General features: G+C 39.6%; 2 protein-coding genes across 6 annotated transcripts; one reads left to right on the forward strand and one right to left on the reverse strand.

The window, feature by feature from the left end:
* The first annotated feature begins 245 nt into the window (after positions 1-245).
* LOC308385196 (protein C1orf43 homolog) lies at positions 246-3,978 on the forward strand. The gene is made up of 7 exons (XM_080863999.1): positions 246-514; positions 612-713; positions 806-914; positions 1,010-1,063; positions 2,360-2,526; positions 3,182-3,240; positions 3,361-3,978. The coding sequence occupies exons 1-7, from the start codon at positions 452-454 to the stop codon at positions 3,566-3,568; spliced, it is 762 nt and encodes a 253-aa protein (XP_080720125.1). The 5' UTR covers positions 246-451; the 3' UTR covers positions 3,569-3,978.
* A 165-nt stretch (positions 3,979-4,143) lies between these two features.
* Positions 4,144-22,352, reverse strand: tuft1b (tuftelin 1b). Of its 5 annotated transcripts, none has more exons than XM_080863992.1 (12): positions 22,107-22,352; positions 10,343-10,420; positions 10,125-10,217; positions 9,934-10,005; positions 9,720-9,785; positions 8,713-8,796; positions 7,804-7,914; positions 6,414-6,637; positions 6,097-6,202; positions 5,714-5,797; positions 5,117-5,208; positions 4,144-5,011 (listed from the first exon to the last, which is right to left on the reverse strand). In XM_080863992.1, the coding sequence occupies exons 1-12, from the start codon at positions 22,161-22,163 to the stop codon at positions 4,939-4,941; spliced, it is 1,140 nt and encodes a 379-aa protein (XP_080720118.1). In that variant the 5' UTR covers positions 22,164-22,352; the 3' UTR covers positions 4,144-4,938. The 5 variants fall into 5 exon arrangements, with proteins under 5 accessions (XP_080720118.1, XP_080720119.1, XP_080720121.1 ...); XM_080863993.1 differs by lacking the exon at positions 22,107-22,352 and adding an exon at positions 16,478-16,614 and having other exon boundaries at positions 10,348-10,420; XM_080863995.1 differs by lacking the exon at positions 22,107-22,352 and adding an exon at positions 16,484-16,562.
* Between the last annotated feature and the right edge of the window lie 850 nt (positions 22,353-23,202).

The following is a 23,202-nucleotide window of genomic DNA, read 5'->3' on the forward strand; positions in this document are numbered from 1 at the left end:
TATCACCAACAGTAATATAATGTGTATATGATATAAATTGTGCCCTTTTAGGCAGGTTGTGTTTACAGATGAATTTTACTTAGTTGTTTGGGGGGGGGCAAAAAAGTCTTTATTTTTTATTTATTTCTTTTGCAGTTCTTTGTTTGTACTTTAGTAATAGGTAATTATAATAACCTATATACTAAGCATCATATAACGACAGGAAGTCTGTTTAGCGTGTCCTTCTTGCATGGTTCTTACGGTAATCCAACACTCACAAGCGGAAATCAGCTCTGGCCCCGCCCTCACAGTGCAAAGCTAACTGAAAGCTAAATAGCATATCTTAGCGCATGATGCCCATGAAGAAAAAGACAAGGGTCAGCTCAGTTGCTGATATTTTATTTTTTCGAAGCATACTTTGAAGCTGTAGAGTGATTCGTCGTCGCATAGACTGTAAGCACTGACAGGCAGCATGGCAGAGTCATCGCCGTTATCTGGAGTCAATGTTGTTTTGGTTATGGCCTATGGAAGCTTGGTGAGTAAGTTACACTAAAAGCTCGATACCTGGTACACGGAGGTGTGTTTATGATACGTTTTAACCTCAATCCTGTCACGCTTGGTTTTGTGTTCAGGTGTTTGTATTGCTGTTTATATTCGTCAAAAGGCAGATCATGCGTTTTGCAATGAGATCCCGCCGAGGGCCTCATGTACCTATTGGCCACAATGCACCAAAGGTGAGGCGTGGATCTTTACTGTTTTGTTATTATTATTATTATTAACTTTTTGTGCCTTAATATTAATAAATTCTTTATGAATTAATCTACAGGGTCTGAGGGAGGAGATTGAGTCCAGACTGTCCAAAGTTCATGAGATACGTTATGAACCTCTGCTCCTGTCAGAAGAAGACGACAGACTGAAGCGGGCATCACAGATAAGTCAGTCAGCTTTTTAAACTCATTTTGAGCAAATGTTGTCCTTTTTATTTAGTTATTTTTTTAAACGTAACAAATTGATATCTTATATTTCAAAGGTTGCTACAACTACCTGTACAGAATGAAAGCTCTGGATGCAATCCGTGACTCAGGTGAGAGTTACAATTTGTTCCTTAAATGTATTCATCGGCTCAGAGCCCCTTCCAGTTTAGTGGTGATCAACAGGTTGACAGATGAGGTCAGGCAGGAGTCTCTGATGATCTATGATGTTCACAGATGACATCGTGATCTGTAGTAAAAGGAGGGAGCAGGTGGAGAGGTAGAAGCAAGAGAGAATGCGGCTCAGGTTGAGCAGTTTGGAGACAAAGTTATAGAAGCAAAGCTGAGATATGTTGGACATGTGCAGAGGAGGGATAGTGGATATACTGGAAGGTATAGGTGCAGGAGGAACAAAGGAAGACCACAGAGAAGGTTCATGGATTCAAGGAGCACATTTTTAACATGCTGAGCTTGTTCACAGCTGTCCAAACCCACATCATCTTTTTCAAGTGTTTTACTTATATTGCTGTAGTTTTGAGTTATTGAATTATATAGGATTTTGGCTGTAGAGTTCAGGGCTACCCTTTTCATTCTTTTTTCAGTGGGTGACAGATCTGATCTGCAGGGAGGCCAGTTCAGCACCCTAACTCTTTTACTGCACCGGCATGCAAAAGGCGATTTAGCATAGATTCAACATGGTGTTGCTCCAAAACATGTTGTCCAGGAGAATTAATGAAGCCGTCTTACATATGCAAGCTGTGCTGTTGCAGTAATGTACCCCTATACCTGCACAGACATGGGTTTTGAACCTGGATAGCACCTTTCCTCTTTATCCCAGCGGAAGTGTCAGAATATCCAAAAGAAGACAGGATCATTTTATGCTTCAGCTGAGTCCAACTTAAAGCAGTTCAGGCCCATATTTGCACAGTAGAGTTTGAACTGGCTTTGTGGATGCAGCTTACCACTGAGTTGGCTGGTGGTGGTTTGCAGCCGTGTTCATGAGTTCTTGCTGTGCCACCTGACAGCCTGATTTCTCTGAGTCTGTTTATATTTCTGATTTTATATCAGTAGATGATATAATCGTTGTTGGGCATATTAAAGGTAAACATTTGCCAGTTAGCTGTAATATGTCCACTCAGTGGTTTTATGCATTTCTCAGCTTTCTCTGTAATTTTGGCCAAACAGTGGTGGCACAAAAGTTTCAAGCTTGAGTGAAATATAGAGTTTTAGTGATTCACAAGTCTTTTTGTTGTGGTTTCAGTTGAATTTTCTACTGTGTCTCAGCTTCTTTTTTTTTTATTATTGTAAAATAATTTTTAATTCTGTTCTTGTTTTGTTTTTGTTCCATTTAAAGCATTAAAACGTCTTTCCTGACCTTCAACTTGTCTTCCTTCCTCTCTCTGCCACAGGAATTCCTTTGCAGGAGATAAGTGGGAGCCCCAGCGCATTTACAGGACGCAGCTTCAGGAGCTGGCTAGTTGAGCTGCGCAACTCCCACTCTCTGATAAAGAGCAGCCGCAGTGCACTTATTGACCGTTTGCTTGAAGGCTACGACAGCGCTCGTCATGGGACTGGGGTGCATAAATGTTTTTACTGTATTTTACTGTATCCCAACAGAACTTTATTAGAATGTTTCAGGTTCCAGAATTCAGAAAGAATGGAAAATCTAACGCTACCGTAAAGTGTTAATTCTAAATATAATCTTAATTTAGATTTTGCAGTTATTGCTTTCAAACTATTTAGGACCATTTAAGACGTCTTCTTCATCTGCCACATCCACCACTGCTCTCTCTTCTCCCTCTAATCTCCATCTCATCCTCCTCCTCCTCAACTCAAGCCTTGTCTCCTGTTTGATTACGTGTTCACATCACATGAAAGTTTATTTGCTAAGCATCTGAGTCCAACAACCTTAAAGTCACTTCGAACAAAGTTTCAGTAACATGGCCTAATTGCATGCACTTATTGAATCAGCAACTCTTATTGACAGAAAAGTTCTGGAAATCCTCGTGATGACAGTGATCCTGCTTCTTTGACTCATCGAGGCTTTTTACAAAGTTTTACAGCCTCCTTCAGAGTAAAAAGTTGTGGTTGCTCATCACCTGACGTTATGAAGTAAACTGTGATCTGACACTCACTAGAAGGACAGAGGGGCACAGAGGGTTCATAAAAGACAAGAATATAACGAGTTAAATTCTTTCATCTGCTGATGTGGATTTAAATATTTGTTTCAGGTGTTTGGGGAACCTGAGTTTCTTGAATATCAGCAAGCTCTAAACGAACTGGCTGACGTGTAAGTGTCACCGTACTGGTCCAGACTTGAAACCAGTCTTATTTCTGTTGCAGCAAGTGATGCGGTCTGCATTGTCCGTTTATGCAGTACATTTGAAATCATCTGTTTTATCACCCTCAGCGTGAAGGCGTATTCCAGCACCACCAGCCTCGACCAGCATCACCAGTCCGCAGCCAAGGACCTGACAGGCTCTCCTGTCCGCAGCACTCCCTCCACCATCCAGATCACCTACCTGCCTTCAACCGGCCAGCGCAGCAAGAGGCCCAAACACTTTCTGGAGCTCAAAAGTTTCAAAGACAACTACAACACACTGGAGAGCACGCTGTGATGCAGTCATAGGATGGTTGTATGGTGTGCGGTCAGTCTACGGGGAAATAAAAAGTTGTAGCAGACTGACTGGTTGGCTTTAAAAATGAGCTTTAAAACATCAAACTTAAAATAAGCTCAGAATGGACAGCGAGAGACATCTTATCCTCTATATTTTTGATCTAGAAAATGATGCAGTTGTTAAAGTCTTGCTGTCACAGGAGGTTTTTTTTCCTTTTCTGTATGTGTGTGTTTGCTGTTTAATGTGTGCAGAGGAAAACAATTGTTTCATTTCATTTTTGTAAAAGCAGCAAGTCAACTGAATTTATTATTTTTTTTCTTGAGAGTTGAAATTGTAAATACAAATGTTTGATTAATGTACAAATGTAAGATATTTATGCTAACTTATTAAATTCATACGTGTGACGTGTATTTATATGAAGATAAAAGGTTTTTTGTGGTTTTGAGGGAACTTTCCCATCCTCTTTTTTTATAATTATTGTCCCTGTATTTCCACTAGGTGGCGGTGTGAGGTCATAGAGGAAGGATATAGTAACCCATGATTTAAAAAAAAAAAAGCGCTGTAAATCAACTGAGTCAAATAAACCATTTCTTTTATTAAATTTAAATAAAACTGGACAAAGTTTACAGAAAAGTGACGCAGACTGAACTTCAGGGTATCTACACTCTTCACAGTATAAAGTAACTTTCTAAAAATATGCATCCTGGAGTGCAACAAGGTATTTGACAGGAAGAAGCAGCAAAGTCAATGCGAACAATGCATAATTATGTTAATAATCAAGCAAAAATAAGCGTAATTAAATATAACCTTTTAGCACAAAACATGTTTGGCCTGTACAATAAGCACGTTGAGGCAGTTAGTCTGTCACTGCGCAGCTAAAACAAGGTCAAACTTAAATCAAAATAGTATGACGATTGACCCAATCTCTCAGCTAAGCGTGAAACAAATTTTGTTGCTGACATCATAACCGCACGCCTGCTATTGGCAACGTGGTGCAAAGCACTGAGGAATTTGACCCTGAACCCCGAGAGTGACTGTGATCATGAAAACACTAAAATCACTGTGATTATTCGTGCATTCGACCCTAGACTAGCAACAGCGTTTAACTGACACGCCTTATAGTTTGACCTGTTGAAACAGCTTATTCAGATTCTGCATGGATCCCTGTTTGTTTTGAGGAAACCAAAAGAAGGTACAAAGAACAGCCCTAGAAGCAACAACGAGGTATCGACAGAATGTGCGTGAGGTCTGCTAAAACAGCCTTTATAAAAATACAATTAAAAGAAAATCACTGCAGAGCTGCATTTTACATATATGGTTAAATATATAAATATGTACACAGTATTTAACTCCTTTGGTTGTCTCTCCAATCATGATTTGATCTCAATGACTTTGATGAATGGGAGGGCTTTGCTGCTCTGAGTTGTCGGTGTCAGCGGTTTGCTGCACAGAGGTGGGGGAGAAAAAGAAATGTTAAGAGATTATTTTAGACATCTGACTGTAGGATGACTAATAGAAAGGACTGTAAGTTAGGAAGTGATGGCTCACCTGTAAACAACCTCTGGTTTGTTCTCAGTAGATGAGGGTGGAAGATCCTGGCCTGCCAGGTAGTACTCCATGTGGTCATGCATTTCTTTGTTCTGTAAACAGGAACGGGATTAACGACGTTAAACGGCGCATTCTTTCGGCTTGACACAGGCACAGCTTTACTTCAAACAACAAAGCCATTTTATATTTTCCTACTGTTGGCAAAGCCCATAAAAAGACAAAAACCTGACATCGATAGTCTGTTTATGGTTCTGTGACCAACACCTAATTTATTCTGATGAACTTGTAAATCTATAATTGCAAAAAATATAATTTCATTGAAATAATAGGCCAACGAATTTTTCTAACATGCCTGGGCACAGCCAGGAGCAAAAAGTGCATTTTTTTGAGCACCACCTTCTTTTATGTGTGCCATGTTTAAGGAACAACACAGGGGATAATAGACTCTTTTTATCATGAGATTTAAAAAGCTCATTTAAGAAAGCTACAGCTGTTTTTGATCATCTTTTGAGCAAAGAAAGGCTTTAAAAACAAAAGAAAACAGAGATAAATTCAGTGATTCAGCCTGTTTGCATTTTTTTTTAGAAAGTTCCTCACCTCTGCTTCCAGGAAAGCCACCTTCTCCTCCAGATCCCTGATGGCTCGATCTCTCTCCTGGAGAACCGTGCGGGAGTTCTGGAGCTGCGTTATAGATGCAACAAACAAACAATAAGAGACCGTATGAATAACACAAGATGCTTGTCTGCTTGAAGCAGATGCATCATCACTTATTTATCACCAGCGGTTCTGCTTCACCACATGCTTCCGCTTGGCTTCATCCCCCCAAATCAATTCTACTTCATGTGGCCGCCTCCTCAGAAATCACATTTTCTCATTAGTGGCTTCCTGTGTGTGTGTGTGTGTTTATGGGCAGCTTGCAAGTCTGTGTGTGTCTGTGTACACTATGCACCACCAGGCAACATCCTTATGTGCATAAATACCTGTTCGATCATGTGGCGGACCTTCCTCTGCTGACTCATTAACATGTCGTCAAGATGATGAATCTTTTCCTTCAGGACAGCCACCTCCTTCTCAAGCTCTGCACACCTGAAAGCAGATACACGAGAAAGCTTATATACAGTCAAGCACGTGAGTAAAAGATGTATTTCTCTTTTACTGCAGGACATAAAAGTGGCTTTCCCTTAAATAACGCAACATCAATCAGATAAGATTTTATAAGATGCTCTCTGGGCAGAGCCTTTCCTCATTATTGGTTTATTAGAAACTTCTTCTTTTATGAGTCTGCGTGCAGTCTTACCTTTGCTCCTTCTCTCCTGCTTCCTCTCCGCCTGCTTTAAGCTGCAGCAGCTCCGCCTCTCCTGCAGCCATCTTGTCTTTGAGGATGCCGTTCTCGATCTCCATGTTTCCCAGCAGCTTCTGCAGCTCCTCCACCTGTTGACCTCTCTCTGCAGACTGCTCCTCGGCCTTCTGCAGCCGCTCTGTCTGCTCAGCCAGCTGTGCCTGATACTCGTTTGATTCGGCCTGAGAGGAAAATCAAAGTGTGAGAACTTCCTTCTGGTGTGCTATAATATAAAGTTTGACCTGAGTCTGGTTTTCATTGATTTGATAAGGCCGATTCACTGCCACAGTTAGTATCCCTAAGATAGCTGAATTAACAAATTGTAACTCCACGTATTTTTTTCACTCATGTTGCCACCTGAGTAGAAAATGCGGCTTAGTTGGAATCCCCCCAGTTTCATTTTATTTGCACCTTTTTATTGCTTTTTGTTACATGAGATGTTCAAAGTGTTGAACTAGTTGAGGCAAAACAGTGCCTGCTCAGAAATTATGCATCTATTCTGAAGCTTGTCCCAGTCACTGGGTGAGAGGCGGCGTATACCTCGGGACAGGTATCCAATCTGTCTCCTTAGGGCTTCTTAGAAATGCTAAATTAATGATTCTAAGCTTTATTAATTTCTCCTGGCAGCATTAAAGAGAACCTGTTATGCATACAAAAATATTCTTGGACTCTACTAGAGTAGTTTTACGTGTTCTTGATCACAAACATGAGGTTAAACAACAGATCTGTGTGCCCTGGATGACCATATTAAGGATATCCTCCCTCTATGATCCCACACAGAGCTACGAGTACAAAAATGCTGAAACTGAGCATTTAATGCAGTCTAAAGCCTGAGCTGCTGGCTCACAAGTATTGCTTGTACATACTTGACCTCACCACTTGAAAGTTTCATTGTAACAAAGTACATTTGATATAAAAAATCAGGATAATTGATCCCCTTTAGCTTGATAAGTGACTGTATGTTTTGTTTTTAAATGTATTGTTCTCGGCTATTTCTGTCTAAACTGAATTCAGTCAAAAAAATTAATGATTTAGATAACTTCCTAGTAAATAATGTCTCATATCCTCCTGTTGCGTAATTTTGTTTCGCTGGAGTCACTAACAGTAAAGAATTGCATATGTAAAGTAAAGTGTTTGTCTTCGGGCGGTGCCCCTACATGTCCTGACAGATGAATGTACTGCAGAGCAAAGATCCAAACAGTGGAGGATCACAAGATGAGGGATGAAATCCAAAGATAACACTGACAGATAACAAGGACGATTAAAGGAGCAAGAGAGCATCAGAGGGGTGAGTCATAGCTGCAGTGGACAGGAAGCTGTGTCACGTTACTCATCTCCTGATACAGACCTGCAGTATGTCGATCTCCTCCTGATGCTGCTTCTCCATCTCCTTCAGCTGAGCATACAGGCGTTTGGTCACCTCTCTGAGCCTCGCACTCTCCTCCTGATTATCCCCAACCTGAGAGTGCACACACACACAAAGAAAGTGCTCAATTAGATTTAATCTCACAAGCCTCTTGAACCAGAGGGCTCAACATGGGCTAACAAACTGATAAAAGAGGCTGCTGATAGGCCATTTGCTTTGTGTTTACAAGGCTGCATGGTCTAGCCTGAGGTAACAAAATCATTTAGACAAGGAGCTGTTAAACTCTACTCAGATAATCTTTTAACTCAAGGCTCCTATTTGGGAAGACAGAATGGTTTCCTCTACCGGAGACACAACACATCTAATGCACTGTGATACAATCTGAAACCACTTAAAGGGAAGTGTAAATTGATCCTACCTTACCTATATACGATACATAGAAGATACTGGGTTTGACTAGCATGCACACACACAAACACACACAAGCTTTCTTGCAGCGCCAACACTGCTTGCTTGGTAGATGGTGTTGAATTACAGCAGTTGTTATGATCCGCCAAGTCGAGAATAATGCATGGGAAAGACAATATCTTGTGTGTGTGTGGTAAGCTTTGTTATGAGCTGATGAAAGCCTGGGTAGCATTTTCTCTACAAAAGCAGGCAGTTGTCTGGTTTGAATCAATGAGGAACTGCTGCAGGGACAGGCATTTTTTTCCATCACGACTGTCATTTGAATAAAACTTTGAATGCATTCAAATGAACTGCAGCTGAAAGTGACTTCTTCCATTTCCCCATTTCATTCATCTCAGACTGATGAATAATCAAATGATAAAGGCTACACACGGGAGCGCCTCAGAAGAGGTCAGATAATTCTGCAAACTACGGCGAGCTTACGTAAGCATCAGTGTGGACGCCGTTGGCATTGATGACACCTGGTTGGCTGGTGGGTGCTTTGACTCTGAAGCCATTGGCTGGACGCTGAATAGGAAAAAGGAGCAAATGGGAGGAGGAATTAGTGTGGAAAAAGCTGCACATAAAATGGAACAGTTCAGGTCTACACAATTAATATTGTGATACGCTGTGTTTGTGTTTAAACCAAGAAGCAGGAGCACTAAGGTGTTACATAATTTGGGTATTCCATATGTCTGCTTTAAAGGCCATGCAGGTCTCGTAAGCCTCTTAGGTTAAGAGAAGGTGACCCACACGCACAGTTCAACACTCACAAAGACCAAGCAGCAACCTATGAAGCTCTAAAAGCTGCAGGTCCTGGAGTGACTGCACTCAAAGGTCACTTTCTATAGTCCCATGTTAAAAACATTACATTAAATTAAATTGCACTAAATACACCTATCAACTAATTACCCACGTTCAAATGCAGTTACAAGTTTATGCTCAATAATAACATCTTCTTTATCTGATATGCATTTGGTATTAAACTGAAGGATACAGGCAGATATTTCTGTCTTTGCAACTTAAAGAAATTGCATTCACATCGAAACCCTGCCAAATAACATCTAAACTAGGCAAGTAATTTTCCAGTTGTAACTCTTGCTTAAATATTCTATCATTTATATGGAGGCTATTGTTAACCACTAACTCTGCTCAGTCATTTGCATTTTACTTAGATGCTGCCACCTATTTTAAGGGCAAAGCTCATCTAAAAAAGCTTTTTATTTTATTTTATAAATGTCATGTAGATCTTGTAAAATTGGTAGATATTTACTGTAGATCTTTACTGTTTGGTCAGAGGAGGAAATTAGCCTTATATGCAGCACATATATATACATAACTTGTAATATACTTAACCTTTTGATCCTTTTAAGGCATTAAAATCACTATTCTTCCAAATTGCCGGACCAAAGATAATCTGTTGAACTGTTTCTGAGGCAGAGGGTGTGTACCTGGTTGTTGTTGCCATTCTGCCTGGCTGCCATCTGCTGTCTCAGAGTCTTCAGACAATACCTCACCTAAATACAAAAACACATCAGGCATTAAAAAGATGTGTACTATGCAGAACCACAGGTATACCCTTGACACAGCTGAACGCTGTGCTTAAAGAAACACACTCTGCTTTCCACCAATAGCTTTTCAGCTTTGACTTGTCCACACACTGACCTCCTGAATCTGGGACACCTCGTCCGTAAGCATCTTGACGCTTTCTTCCGGTGGGTTTTTTCCAAGGTAAAACTGGATGACACAGTGACCGCAGCATGTTAGATAATATGACTGTAGTTCAGTTAAAACTGAAGTGTTGAGTTGCTCAAACTTTATCAATAAACATGAGCAAGCAAAACAAGCTCACATACTTTGATGACTTCAACTTCTATGTGAGGTCTGACTTCAACTTCGTCTTCCTGCCCTTCAGGTTTTTGCGGCGGCGCAAATTCTATGGTGCTCTCCTACATTCAGTATAAAAAAACAAAAACAAACACAAACCCTCATATGTATATATCAAACTTCCCATTCTGCATTCCTCTCTTTCTCTCAGTTAACAAATAGTTTTAAAACTGCTTTGAAGTTGTACCTTACTGTTGTGCTGTTGTGAGGTGTTGCCTGTCTGGTCTCGACGTTGTAAGCTGAGTCTAAGCTGCCTGCAACGGTCCTGAAATGAAAGATGAGATAAGATGTGCTAAATGAAGCATCGGGAAATGAAGCAGGGCTCAAAATGAAAGTCTCAACTGAAAGACAGGGTGGAGCTGAAAGCCAGAGAGAGAGAGCGGTTTTTTTTTTGGGGGGGGGGGGGTGCATAAAACTTCCCCTTTATTGAGGTTTCTCCTTGGATGCCACACAGCTAGACTGTGAAGCCTAGCAACCGCCAATGAGGAAACATTTCCACTCTGCCCTCGTGGCCAAGTCTGGTGATTATGATCAAACACTGGAGAAAATGAAACCAAGGCTGACCAGTCAGGGACAAAAATATCACAACTCAAAACATCCGTGACTGCTTAGTCACTCCAGAGTCAACGTGTCGCCTTGGCAACGGAAACAGAAAATACGGAGATTATTTGTCATGCAGGCTTTTATAAACTAAAGTTTATATAATACACACACACACACACACACACACTGGAAATTCCAGAAAGATTCAGATGGTTTGACTAACATAACTCATGGCCAAGGTAATTCACTGTAACTGTCCATCTCTTCTATTGTATTCTAGTCTGTCCCACTCATTTTTATAGTATCTGTTCTGTTTGGTTTGTTTTGATCAGTGCATCATGCCTTATGTTTGATCCGAGAGATGTGACCTCTTCTCTTGAATCTACTGCAGTGCATTGCATTCTATTTTGTAGATATTGTTATATATGTGTATACTATTCTATTCTATTCTATTATTTTGATATATCGCCTACTTATATTTCAGTTCAGTTCTAGTTAATTCTGCTCTCTGAATGAGGAAGTAGGAATCCCAGTATATGTGCCCTTGTGTGGATCATCTCCTTAAACTGTCCTTGCCAGTTATTGCTGCAATAGTGTTGCATCTTGTTGTCCTAATAAGGCAGACACTCCCGCCAGTGAGAGTACTCTTTCACTGGAAGTACGTGTCATTGTGTGCTGATCATGACTCTTTAATCTACGCTCACATGCTAATCAGCGTGACTTGCTGTAGTAATTCGTTTTTGAGGGGTACTTTTCATTTTTTTCTCCCACAAACATAGACACAAATACATTTAACTCACCCGAGAAAGTCAGCTAAACCCACCTGTGATTTTAGTCAAACCACATAACAAACAAATGCTTAATATTGTAAAAACACGCACTTGTCCTTGGGAACACCCATTTAGTAGGATGAAGGTGTATTTGTGTTGCTTTAGTCCAAGTATGCAAAGAAAACAAACGGTTTAGTCCTTTTGACAAACAAAATCCCCTGAAAGTGAAGGATAACGCTCTAATTGCTGGTGAGCTACGTAACAGTTCATTTTTATCTTATCTCCAAATCCACTATGTCTGGAGTGTATAGCTCATGTATAGTTTGTCCCCACCCTACAGTATATGAGCATATGGAGTGCTTAATATGCTAAGACATTGTGTAGGCCGAGCTCCTGTGAAAACACTGTGTGCTTTGTGGTTCTGCTGTGCACGCTGTCATCAGTGGCCTTAATTAAATTCCGTGTGGGCGTGACCACAGAGGGCAACAGGTAGCTGCAAAAATGGCGCACAGCTTAAGAGCCTGAGGCAAAAATAAAGCTCTTGCACTGTAACTGTCTTCTTCGTTTAGTTTAAAAACTTGAACTTGTAATCCTGTAGTAAATACCCAAAACTATTACTATTATGACAAAAGGCTAGAATATGCTGAGTTAGTTCAAACACTCCTAATAGCATGAGTTTGAGGTATGCTGATTTGTTTACTTGTATTGCGTACACCAGATGTTTACAGCTGCTGTTCACTGGTTTACTGATCCCCACATAAATATGTTTCTCCAGTTCCAGCCTCCTGTTTTCCATCACAAAGGTATTTTAGCTATTTCACAAGCATTTGAGAAGCTTGTGTTTCACAAAATGCAAAGAGAGCAAAGAACCAGATGTTTCTCCCTCTCTGGTTCTGCAAAAGAATGCCATAAAACTCCACCTGAATCATATTTTACATTTACACGCTATTTGTTCTATAATATTCTCACTATTAATACCACCCTGTTTCATCAGTGGCACCCAGCATGCTTTTGAAATAATTTAGTAATGTTTCTCACACATTGTTCCTACTTACACACCTTTAATTTGCTTGCAGTGAAAATGACACCTGAGAGGCACTGACACGTACTCTACATACCACAGTATGTCGTCAGCTTTAAGAAAGCATTACTTGTGAGCACATGGACACACATACTCGAGATATAAGGGACACAGTGTAATCCTAAACAAGCTCGGGGTTTAAACTTGAAAGGCACTTTTAGTCAAGAAAACCAGATGGAAAGTAGAACACATCCTAGAATAAGATATTTTGCTCTTTTTTCTTACAGATTTTGTTTCACATACAATAACTGGCAAATTCATTAGTCAGCCATGCCTTCTTTCCTGTGAAATCCCGTTTAACCGTGTCAGGCTTCCAGTAATTCTGTGGCAAGGCAGTTGGGGGTACGCCCACTGACTGCTGGTGGTTTGTTGATTAGTGGCTGCTCATCACGATGGTCACTGGGATAAAATGAAACTGTGTGACTGAGTGGAAACAGATTTCGGATTCTGGAGTGTTTCGGTGCATGCATGAACATGCCACGTTAAACAACGCATCAAATGTGGGGAACACATTTGGCTACTGACGTAAGCGACCAGTTCTCTGTTTGCAATTCAAACAAATGGCTTAGCTTGAATGGCAGCTCTCAGAGCGCGATTGTGCCACCTGAAAACCATCAGCACAGAGGCGGTGAGAGGTAAGCCAAGTCTGAAACTTTGATCTGAGGGAGGGACACCTCAAGGGCTTTGCTCTCAACAGAGACGCAGGCAGGATCATGGGACAGGCGCACCCTGGGCGGAGCTGGCAGTGCACCTCACCACATGCTATTCTTCTGCTGACAGTAATAGTTGTAATGAATCACAAGTCAGAGCTCACACAATGACTTGACTGCACATATTGGAGGGGCCAGGTGCATGAAAACAGTCCCAACAATTGACTGCAAGACTTATTAACCACCTTTCCTACAAAAAGTGTTATTATGTGTTATTACAGAGCAGCTAGCCTCTACCTGTGATCACGCTCCAAGGTGAAATAGAACTGAGAATAGCTGAATGCTTTTTTTTTTTTTTTTGCATAGAAGTAAGTGCTGACTGTTAAGTCCTGATGTAAAAGCCATTAAATGCATGTATGGACAAAACAGAATGACTTAAGGGCATAGGTTTCCTTAAAAACATTGACATATGTTCCCCAGGCCTGTGGTTTAAGTCATCTACGCTGTGTTATGTTTTAAAAGTATCACCTATAGAAATATCTGCCTTAGACAGAATGCTAGGAAACCAGATGTCACTCTCTTTATGGCGAACAAAGAGCCAGAAAGAAAATAAAGAAAACTCAGCTGCAAAGTTTCTTTTCAGGAATCACCCCAACACTTAAAAAGTCCCAAAGCCTTGTTGCAAGTTGTTGCTTGTAAAAACTTCTGTCTGCACCTGCCAGTAAGTGTGCACTTTGCTAACATCACAGCTTAGCCGAGTGGAGACACCATCATTGTTATAAAGCCTGCCACTAGCACAAGGGTCTTAGATGGTCTTTTCTGCAGAATGATACACTTGCCAGGGTAGTTTGTGAATTTAAATCTAAATGTCCCATTAAATTTTGTTATATTTAAAAGATTTGTACAGCTATCTCCTAAACTGGATGACTTGCATAGACTTGCATTTACAGATTGTTCGATATAGTTCCACATCATCAGAGCTACACAGCTCCACTATCTACATGTATCTGCTCTATGGGCATGAGCTAACTCACGTTTTTAATGAACATAATTTTAAAAAAAAACCTTTCATCTGCTCTGTGCGTTTACAGTGCAGATAATAATCTGCTTCCACTCTTGAGACAAAGAGGCAGACACTTGGGAGAGCAGCTTCTCCAGGCTTGTCTGTGCAGCTCAGGGCTTCTGTAAAAGCCTGACCTCATATAACTTCAAAGCCTTAAGAACCCAGAGCGTGCAAAGTCAAGTAGCCTTTTTTGCACAAAGAAATATTATCTTTACAAATATAACTGTTTCATAAGGTGGGAAAGCTCATGAAAATAGTTTAACTGATCATATCAGAGCCACTGAGGGACGTGCTTTTCTATGGGAGTTGATTGATTTTCCTTTAAAGGCATGGAACAAAGCACCATTAAATAACTGTTTTGTGCAACATGAAGTAGAACTAGCAGTCTGCAAGTAATCAGCCAAAAGCTCATGCTTCAGACTGTGCTAAATGTTTTGTTTCAGGCAGTTTTTGGGTTTTTTTTGCTCTTGGCACTGTGTGATGTCACAGTTCTGGCTATGAGAACAGCACTCTTAACCACGTGGCATTCGAACTTTTCGATTTGGTGTGTGAGAGCACAACAGCATTAACAATTACTAACAATTTAGTTACTAGCTAAACAAATTATTACGAATCTCAGTGCTGTGACACTAATAAAGACGTGAAACATTAAATGCAAAAATGCAAACAAAGTGCTGAGATAAAGGTTCTGGTAAAAAGACAAACTGTAGCTTAACTGTGTAACTGAGCAGCAGCAGAGAGCCCAAAGGGAGAGTCTGTTTTCTGTCTCTAATGTCCTGCATTCAGCATAAAAAACAATGGAAGTGGAATACTGAGAGGTGCCAAAGCTACTGTATGCATTTCTAGTTCTTTCTACCTCCTTTAGTGGAGGGTGTAACTTCAGTGATTCATATAAAAGGATGAAAACAGCTCATATTGTGGAGATATGGAGTTTACTACTATATAAGAAAAGAAGTAATTTGACTGGAGGAAAGAAAAAAAGAATTTTATTTAATGGAGATCATTTTTTTAACAATGATCAAAATAGTTAATTATTCCTAAACCCGTAAAACTGTTAACTGAGCAGATTAAGATTGGCTTATCTCAGACCAGAACACAAAAGCATGAGGGGGACTTGGACAGTGTAAGCGGAGCGGAGCAGAATTAGGTAGTCATTATCTCTGAAGCTGAGATGATCAAAGACTCAACAACACTGCAGATCACATCATCATTATTGGAACAGACTCACAGGAGACATGAAAACAGCTGTTTATAAATCTGTCCAGCCTGACTCATGAGTACTGATTAGTAGGTGGCATCACAGCTTCCCCTATACGAGTCTGGGCTACCAGAGCATCCCTCTATCGCCGGTGACCTTACACAATCAATAGAGGAGCGTCCCACCAAGGGGGCAACTAACTCCTCCATGACTGCCGTTCACTGATCTGGAGATGATGTCATAGTGAAAGGATAGAGCAACACCGAATAAAGGATCAGCCACTCAGAGATCATTGAAGCAAGCTAAAAACATTGGAAAGGGAAAACCAGGCCGAGCAGTAACTCACAGCAAGACCCCCCGAGTTCACAGCCATGTGTGAAACCTACCCATCTCCACTACCAGTCAAAACAGACGTGTTTTATTACTAAGCAACAGGCTAAACACCTTATGAATGAAGACGTAATTATCTGCTTAAAACAAGTTTTTGTTATCCGCAAATCCTGCTCCACCAGATCGCGCACGCCATACACATTATAGGTATTAATATAGACTCGTCTCATGAATAATCCCCAAAGAATATTGAGCTAATACAATGAAAGCTGAATCATTTTTTTCATGACACAAGAAAACAACTGACAAATAGGAGGTGTCACTTTTACAATTACTTTTATGTAACAAGTTAAATACCGCTGCTAGCACGCAGGAGGTGAGAAGAAACTTAACAGAATCAGGTCAATTCAGATTGAATAATAAAAGTTTGGTGGTTGCTTTTCGGAGAAATCGTGCTGATCAAACAGACGGCAATGTTCATTTAAAGAATTTCCTTGCAGAGATCATGTATCGACTGGTCTACTGGGAAGACAAAGCTAAATGAATCATCTGCCAACCACCGCTCTATACTTCACCATGCAAAAGCAAAATATTACAACCACAAGAACCATCACAGACTTTACCCTCATAATAATCACCATGATAATAATCACCATGCCACTTTATCTCACAAAGAATCACACTTACATCTACCTGGGCTGAGAAAGTTGTCTAGGACTTTTCCCGGGGATGATCAGGCAGCTGCGATCCAGACTGTCTCTATCTGTGTGACTAAGTACATGGGAAGCCACGGCTGTCTTGCCTTACATGGCTGGGCGAGGCTGCATCAGCTGCCCAACCCTTTTTCCCCCCCCTCCAGATTATTCTCCCGTCAGAGCTACAGCGAGAGCGCCAGTTCAAGGAGGCATGCAGTTCAGAGCTTCCCTGCAGGACTGTGATGTTAAATACAGCATGGAAAAAACTGGAGGGAGCATTTCCACTGATTAGATTATAGGGGAGACCGGGGATAGTTGTAACATTTTTGACATTTCTGTCTGTAACTTGGAGCTCTTTTAAGGTAGTGGATTCAAAATGTAATGCAAAGTATTTACATGTCTCTGCTATTAAATAGTGCAGCTATTTTCTCTGCAACACAATTACCCATTGCATGGTATGGTCTCAAACACAAAGAGTGAAATGTTACAATTAACCCCATAGTCTGGGTTAGTTGTAACATATCCTGGGGTGAAATGTAACACAATGAAATAAGGGTACTGACAAAATATTAATATGTAATCTTTGTTTATTCAACACATGAATGCACTTAGAGCCATTAATGTAGCTGTGTGTGTGTGTGACAGAATGCAGAAATCTAGCTTTTGAACATATCCCAACCCCCCAAAAAAGACAAGTTATGGAATTTTCTGCAACTGAATATTTCATTAATTTTGGTTGGTCTTCCTTGAGTTTGGCCTCATTGGCTCAGTGGGCATTATAACCTACAACTCTTGCACCAATTTTGAACATAACAATGAACCTGAAAAAATGTAGTTGTTCACCAGCATCGCAATTCCATTACTTTTTATCATGGCTTACCTTGGTGTGGTTTGCAAAGTGCTTCAGAAAGATGAGGAAATCTGTTTCGTGCACCCATCCTGATTTATTTCCACTACCAGTACTTCCTACTGGTCCATCTCTGACACAGAGGTCTGCATAATGTATGTGTGGGAACACAAACAGTGGAGGAATTGTGTTGCCAATGGCATTAACCGCATATACAAAAGCGACCAGTGAACCTCTCTCTGCTGATGTCGTTGCCCCAACTTGTTTAATATAAGTTAAAGTAATAGTGTGGTAAGTTTTAACATCTGCATTATTGTTACAACTAACCCAGACTGTTGCTGTTACAACTGACCCAGACTCCTATAGCCATGAACTAGCTAACATTACAGCCAATGGCTAAAACATTAGCACTAAAGACCTACACAGAATATATCCCCATAGACATACAAATAACATAATTTAAGTTTGATGAGTTTAAATGCAAAGCAGATAATGCTATTAGAAATTGAAATGAAGTAGAAAAACTTACTTTTTGGCATACAAATTACTTTTTTTGGTGTTAAATTGTCTGTTTTTGACAAAATGTGCTGATTTTTCACATGTGATAGCAGAACTGAGTTGGGCATGCACAGGATGAGTCACATCATTTGAAACTTAGCCCTGATTGGAGAAATTGGAAGTGTTACAACTGACCCACATTACAACTATCCCCGGTCTCCCCTACAGAACTGTGGACTAAAAACTTTGTTGGCGTTGAATTTAAACAAATATTACAATGATCAGCTCGAGTCTAAACATAAGAACCTACTGAGCTTTTGTTTTAACATCTTTTGTTGATGAATGTGACAAAGGAAAGCAGTTGTGATTACAATTTTACATACACTCATCATGGGTATGAATGTCACGCTAATTTTGGGCAGTTAATGATTTCTTTGATCTGTTAGTATCTTAATGTACGCATGAGGAATGACCTCATTTATCTGCCACATAGTGACAGTGGTAGTTTGCAGCACACTGAGGAATGTGTTAAGAGTTACATAACAGAGATTAATGAAGTATCTTTATATAACGAGTTACTGGCACGGTGCGTGTGTGCAGAGCAAACAAAACCATGCAAACAAAAGTCAAATGCTGCACCGACCAAATATGTTCATGTTAGTGCATGTTTATCCAGCTATCTTTGACTTAGTACGCACATCTCCTAAATGATATTAATCCTGATATTCTGTTACATAACGTGTTTCGTGGCCATTTGAAGCTTATAATGAAGCCACAGTTCAACTTACAATCAACTAATCATTTGTTTTGTCAAATGAGGAGACAGCAGACCATCTAAGAAGGACTCTTAAACATGCTTATTTTATGGTTTCTTTGTTATTTTTTGTTAGTAAACTAATGATCTAAATCTTCTGGTTTCCTGTTGGACAGTACAAAATCATCAATTGACATATTTAGTCTTTGGAAAGTTGTGCAGGACCATTTTCACAATTTTAAACAATATGGGGTTTCTACTTTTATAGAGTATCAACAAAGCATTTTTACTCATGTTTAACATAGGGAAAAGTCATATATACACGTGCTCTGATTTAGTGATATATGTACAAACATATGTAAAATCCCCATATTCTTTCACTAACTTCTAAGTGCTGCTTTAACCTCGGTTCACTGTCTTCCAGCTGTCATTGTCATTCAGTTGTTTTTGTTGATGTGTAAGTAGTGCCAACATAACCTTTAGACGTGTTTGCAATACAAACAAAAGACTTGCATGCGATCTCTCCCACGTCACTCTCCAAGTATATCGTGGAGCTAAGAAAACCACATTGGAATCCAGCTAAGGTATTTTAATAACAACCTTACCTAGAATGCGCTTGTTGTTCACATCATGTTCACACACATGACACAAGAGACCCTAAAATTACCCTTAAATTACCGTTACCATTACTTAATACAAAATAAACCTCTAAATGTATTTAAATGGGTTATTTGAGGTCATGTTTAAGGTGAAAAAACCCATGTTTTCTCTGCCTGATATATACAATATACAGTACACAATATACAATATACCCAAAGGCTCTTATCCTGGGGTGTCAAACTCCAGGTCTTGAGGGCCGGTGTCCTGCAGGTTTTAGATCTCAACCTGGGTCAGCACGCCTTAATCAAATTATTAGTTCATTACCAGGCCTCTGGAGAACTTCAAGACATGTTGAGGAGGTCATTTAGCCTTTTAAAGCAGATGCACTTTGTGACTGCGGGAAGAAAAAGTCTCTTTTTACAGGAAGAAATCTCCAACAGAGGCAGCAATCTGACACAGCCGGTTTGGGAATGAGGTGGGGAAGAGAAGATAAAAGAATAGAGAACATAAGGAGGCAGGACAAAACACAGACAGGAACAATGTTCTTTGGACAGATTAAACCAAAATTAAGATGTCTGGCCCTAATGCAAAGCACTACATCTGGAGAAAACTAAGCACAGCATATCAGCACAAACACATCGTATTATTTGACAGGCATGGTTGTGAAGAGGCAATTCAGAAAATGAAATAATTTGGTTGCTTTTATTTACTTTTTCAGCAATTTATTTCACCGGTTACTTAACTGAATGTGAAAACACTGCTGTCTTCTCAGCTGCATGCATCTGCTGAGACTATAGTCAAGAACGATCTCAGAACAGTCCACACAAACAAGATCCCCTCCAAACCACAAACAGTTCTCATATGAATTTGTTGCACCAGATCTATCAGTAGAGGGAGAAAAGCTTGAACAGCCTGAGTGCATTTGTTGGGAAAGATTTCTGCTTCCTGCCAAGAGTCTTTATAAACAAATTATCTGTTCATTCGCGCTGCCACCATGCACCACATGTGGCATCACAACAGGACTCGACACGTATAAAATCATTGATTTAAAGCACTAAATTAATTTAACCGAGATCTTGACAGCATCACGCAATGTTTAATGTTTTACTTGGCAGATTCACAATAAATAGTTGTCATTTTATATCTACAAGGAAGCATCTCAAGAAAACAATGCGCAAGACAGTTGGAAGAAAAAAAACTGTTTGATTGCCAGTGATCATATTTCTACTTAACTACCAAACCAACAAGTACCGGCACATTCTTAATGAGCGCTGTGACGCTCAGAGTTCCCTGTAAATTTGACTTTCTTGAATGTCCGGTCACCTGCTTTGTCATCCTTCTACAATGGCTCGAAAGATTACAGTTACTGTATCTGTAATAAAAAACAAAAACAAAACACGGCTAGAGGCTATAATTGTTCACTGGTGTTTAATGAGTTGATAGCGTTTACATTTCCCTTGTGTGAACACATCAGTTCATTCTTAAAAAGTTTATTGTATATGGTCACGGTTAAGGTTCATGTGTAGCACTTCCCTTCTCTACTTGATCACTCTAAGCATTCCCAAAAGCACTTCTTTATACATGTAAGTGCTTTCTATGTAAACATCATACACACACATTCACACGCAACTCAGTTTGAGAAAGACTGGAGACTGGAGCAGCCAAGGATCGAACCAGCTTCTGATTGGAAGAGGATCCGTTCCACTTCCTGAGCCCATGAGAGCAATATTGGTGTATCTACAATGGTAGTGCTTATTTTTCTGTGCAGGCGAAGTTATTAATAAAACTAAAGTCAAGCAACAAGAAGCACTGCAATACAGTGGCTGGACTTGCTTGAGATTTTTTTATTCTTTGAAATCACAGAACATTTGGAATTACTTTAAATGCTTTTATTGCTTAGATTTTGATTTCTTATACACCAGGAATATTGCTATATGTGACATGAGAAGTATACTACCTTTAGAAGTTGTTGATGCAGGTGCAGCATCACAGTTTTGGTTTGGATTGCCATATGTGCTATTAAATTCTGCTTTAAAATATATATGTGCTGCAGTTAGCATTATTTATAGTTTATTTATAGTAGTCAAATTTCTTTCTGCAGCTTCTATAGGATACAGCAGCAAGTTTTTAGTCCAAAGGTGGGTAATTAATTTCCTTAAGAAGCTTATAAAGAGATGAAATGAATATTGGTTAATTTCACCAGTTAAATAGTTTCTCATGCAGCTCCTTGGGGAAATTAATTGCCCACCCGTGATCTACACTATTGTCGTGTCCCTTGATTGAAGTGACTTCAGCATTGGTGGTCAGCCCACATCTTTTGCCATTATTCCACTTTTTAAGTAAACAACAAGAAAGGTAAACACTGCATCATATATTGAGTACCTCAGCACAGGTGAGTTATTTATTTATTTAAAATAAGAGTCATTAGTTAAATAGTCGTAGCTTATAATTAACAGTGTTGGCGGTCTAAGGTGAGTAGAAGCGTTTACTCAAATTTTTATTAAGTATTACTAAAAATGTTCACGATCATGTCCCCACACTGTTAGAGAAATATAGACATCAGTCCAAGGATCCTAAGTCTCATTTTAAGTGATGTTGTTAGATTTGCCATCTTTATAAAAACAGTCTGCGTTGTGTTCAGCAAAGGAAACGTGATGCAAATATGGTGAACGAGGATGAGGAAGGATAGATTTTTGCTTTAACGTCACATTATTTTACATAGTTCATGTGAGGTTGTTATTATTATTCTTATTTGCGGGTAAAAGTTTCGCTTTCATATGAAAAACTGCTCTTAAAAATTGGGAAGTCTAATGGGAACTATGTCATTGTGGACCAAAATGTGCCCAGTATGAAATCCGGGTGAGTGCAACGCTAAACTTAGTAGTTAGTGCTTTTAAACCAGTGTCACGCAGCATCACTCACTTTAGTTTCGTCGTCCTCTTCTCCCTTTTCCACCGCCCGCGTCACGCCGCCGCTCATCTTCTCGTCGGGAAGTGTCGACAACACATAAAAATAAGTGAAAAATCAGAGCTGTCCAAAGTTACTGGACACGGTTTCTTTGAGTACTGTGTTTTTACAGACTCTGCTCTTCGCGAGTAACTGTTAAATACGACACACGCCCGTGGAGAGGTGGAGAGACCTGGACCCCGCTGCGCTTCTGCCTCCCTCTGCCGTCTGTCTGACTGTCCAGGTGCTAAAGTAAAGCAGACCTGCCTACCTTATGCAAGTGGAATGCACTGAACCACGGTGTAGCCCATATTTACAATTGCTGACATATTTTCCAACATGACCATTTTTATTTTGGGCTTAAAGCTGTCTGTATACTTACTCATATTTCAGTGTTTTTCCTAGACACGGGATATTCTTCTTCTTCCCATAATAATAATAGTGGATATGATGACGAGTATCTTAACGCTACTCGACCTATATGCTATTTAACACATTTCTCTTTCAAGGCACATTAGCAATCATTAAGGTTTCTTGTCTTATAATGGATTATTTATGAATGAATACAATGTTGTCACTAATGCTGAATGAATGAATATAAATGAATGGCTATGTCTTATTTGCCACAATGTAAAAATCATTATTTGCCCTTATAAACATGAAGAAATAAATATGAGTAAAATGCATCTGAATTTTTCCGTTTTAATATTGTGTAAACAATTTTCGCGATTTTCATTTAGTTAGTTTAGTTAGTCTCTTTTATATTGAAACAATTGGATTGCATGTATAAATAAAGGTTAAATAAAATAAAAAACTGAAAATATGTAAATATATAAAATAAAAGTTTTATTTACTCATATAATTAAGCAATAAAGAGCACATGCTTGGTACAAACTGACTGTATGCCAATTAATTACATGTAATTTGACCGGATTCCGTTGAATTGAACGTTTTACGTTCTTGTGTAACAAAATTATATGGAAAATTCAAGTGCATGGTGATGGCTTCTTTGCTTTCGAGCACATTTTATTTAAATATTGTCTAACCTCTGAGAAGTTGATGCCACCTCCAT

This window comes from Rhamphochromis sp. 'chilingali' (assembly GCF_963969265.1).
Source record: "Rhamphochromis sp. 'chilingali' genome assembly, chromosome: 17".
Taxonomy (NCBI): domain Eukaryota; kingdom Metazoa; phylum Chordata; class Actinopteri; order Cichliformes; family Cichlidae; genus Rhamphochromis; species Rhamphochromis sp. 'chilingali'.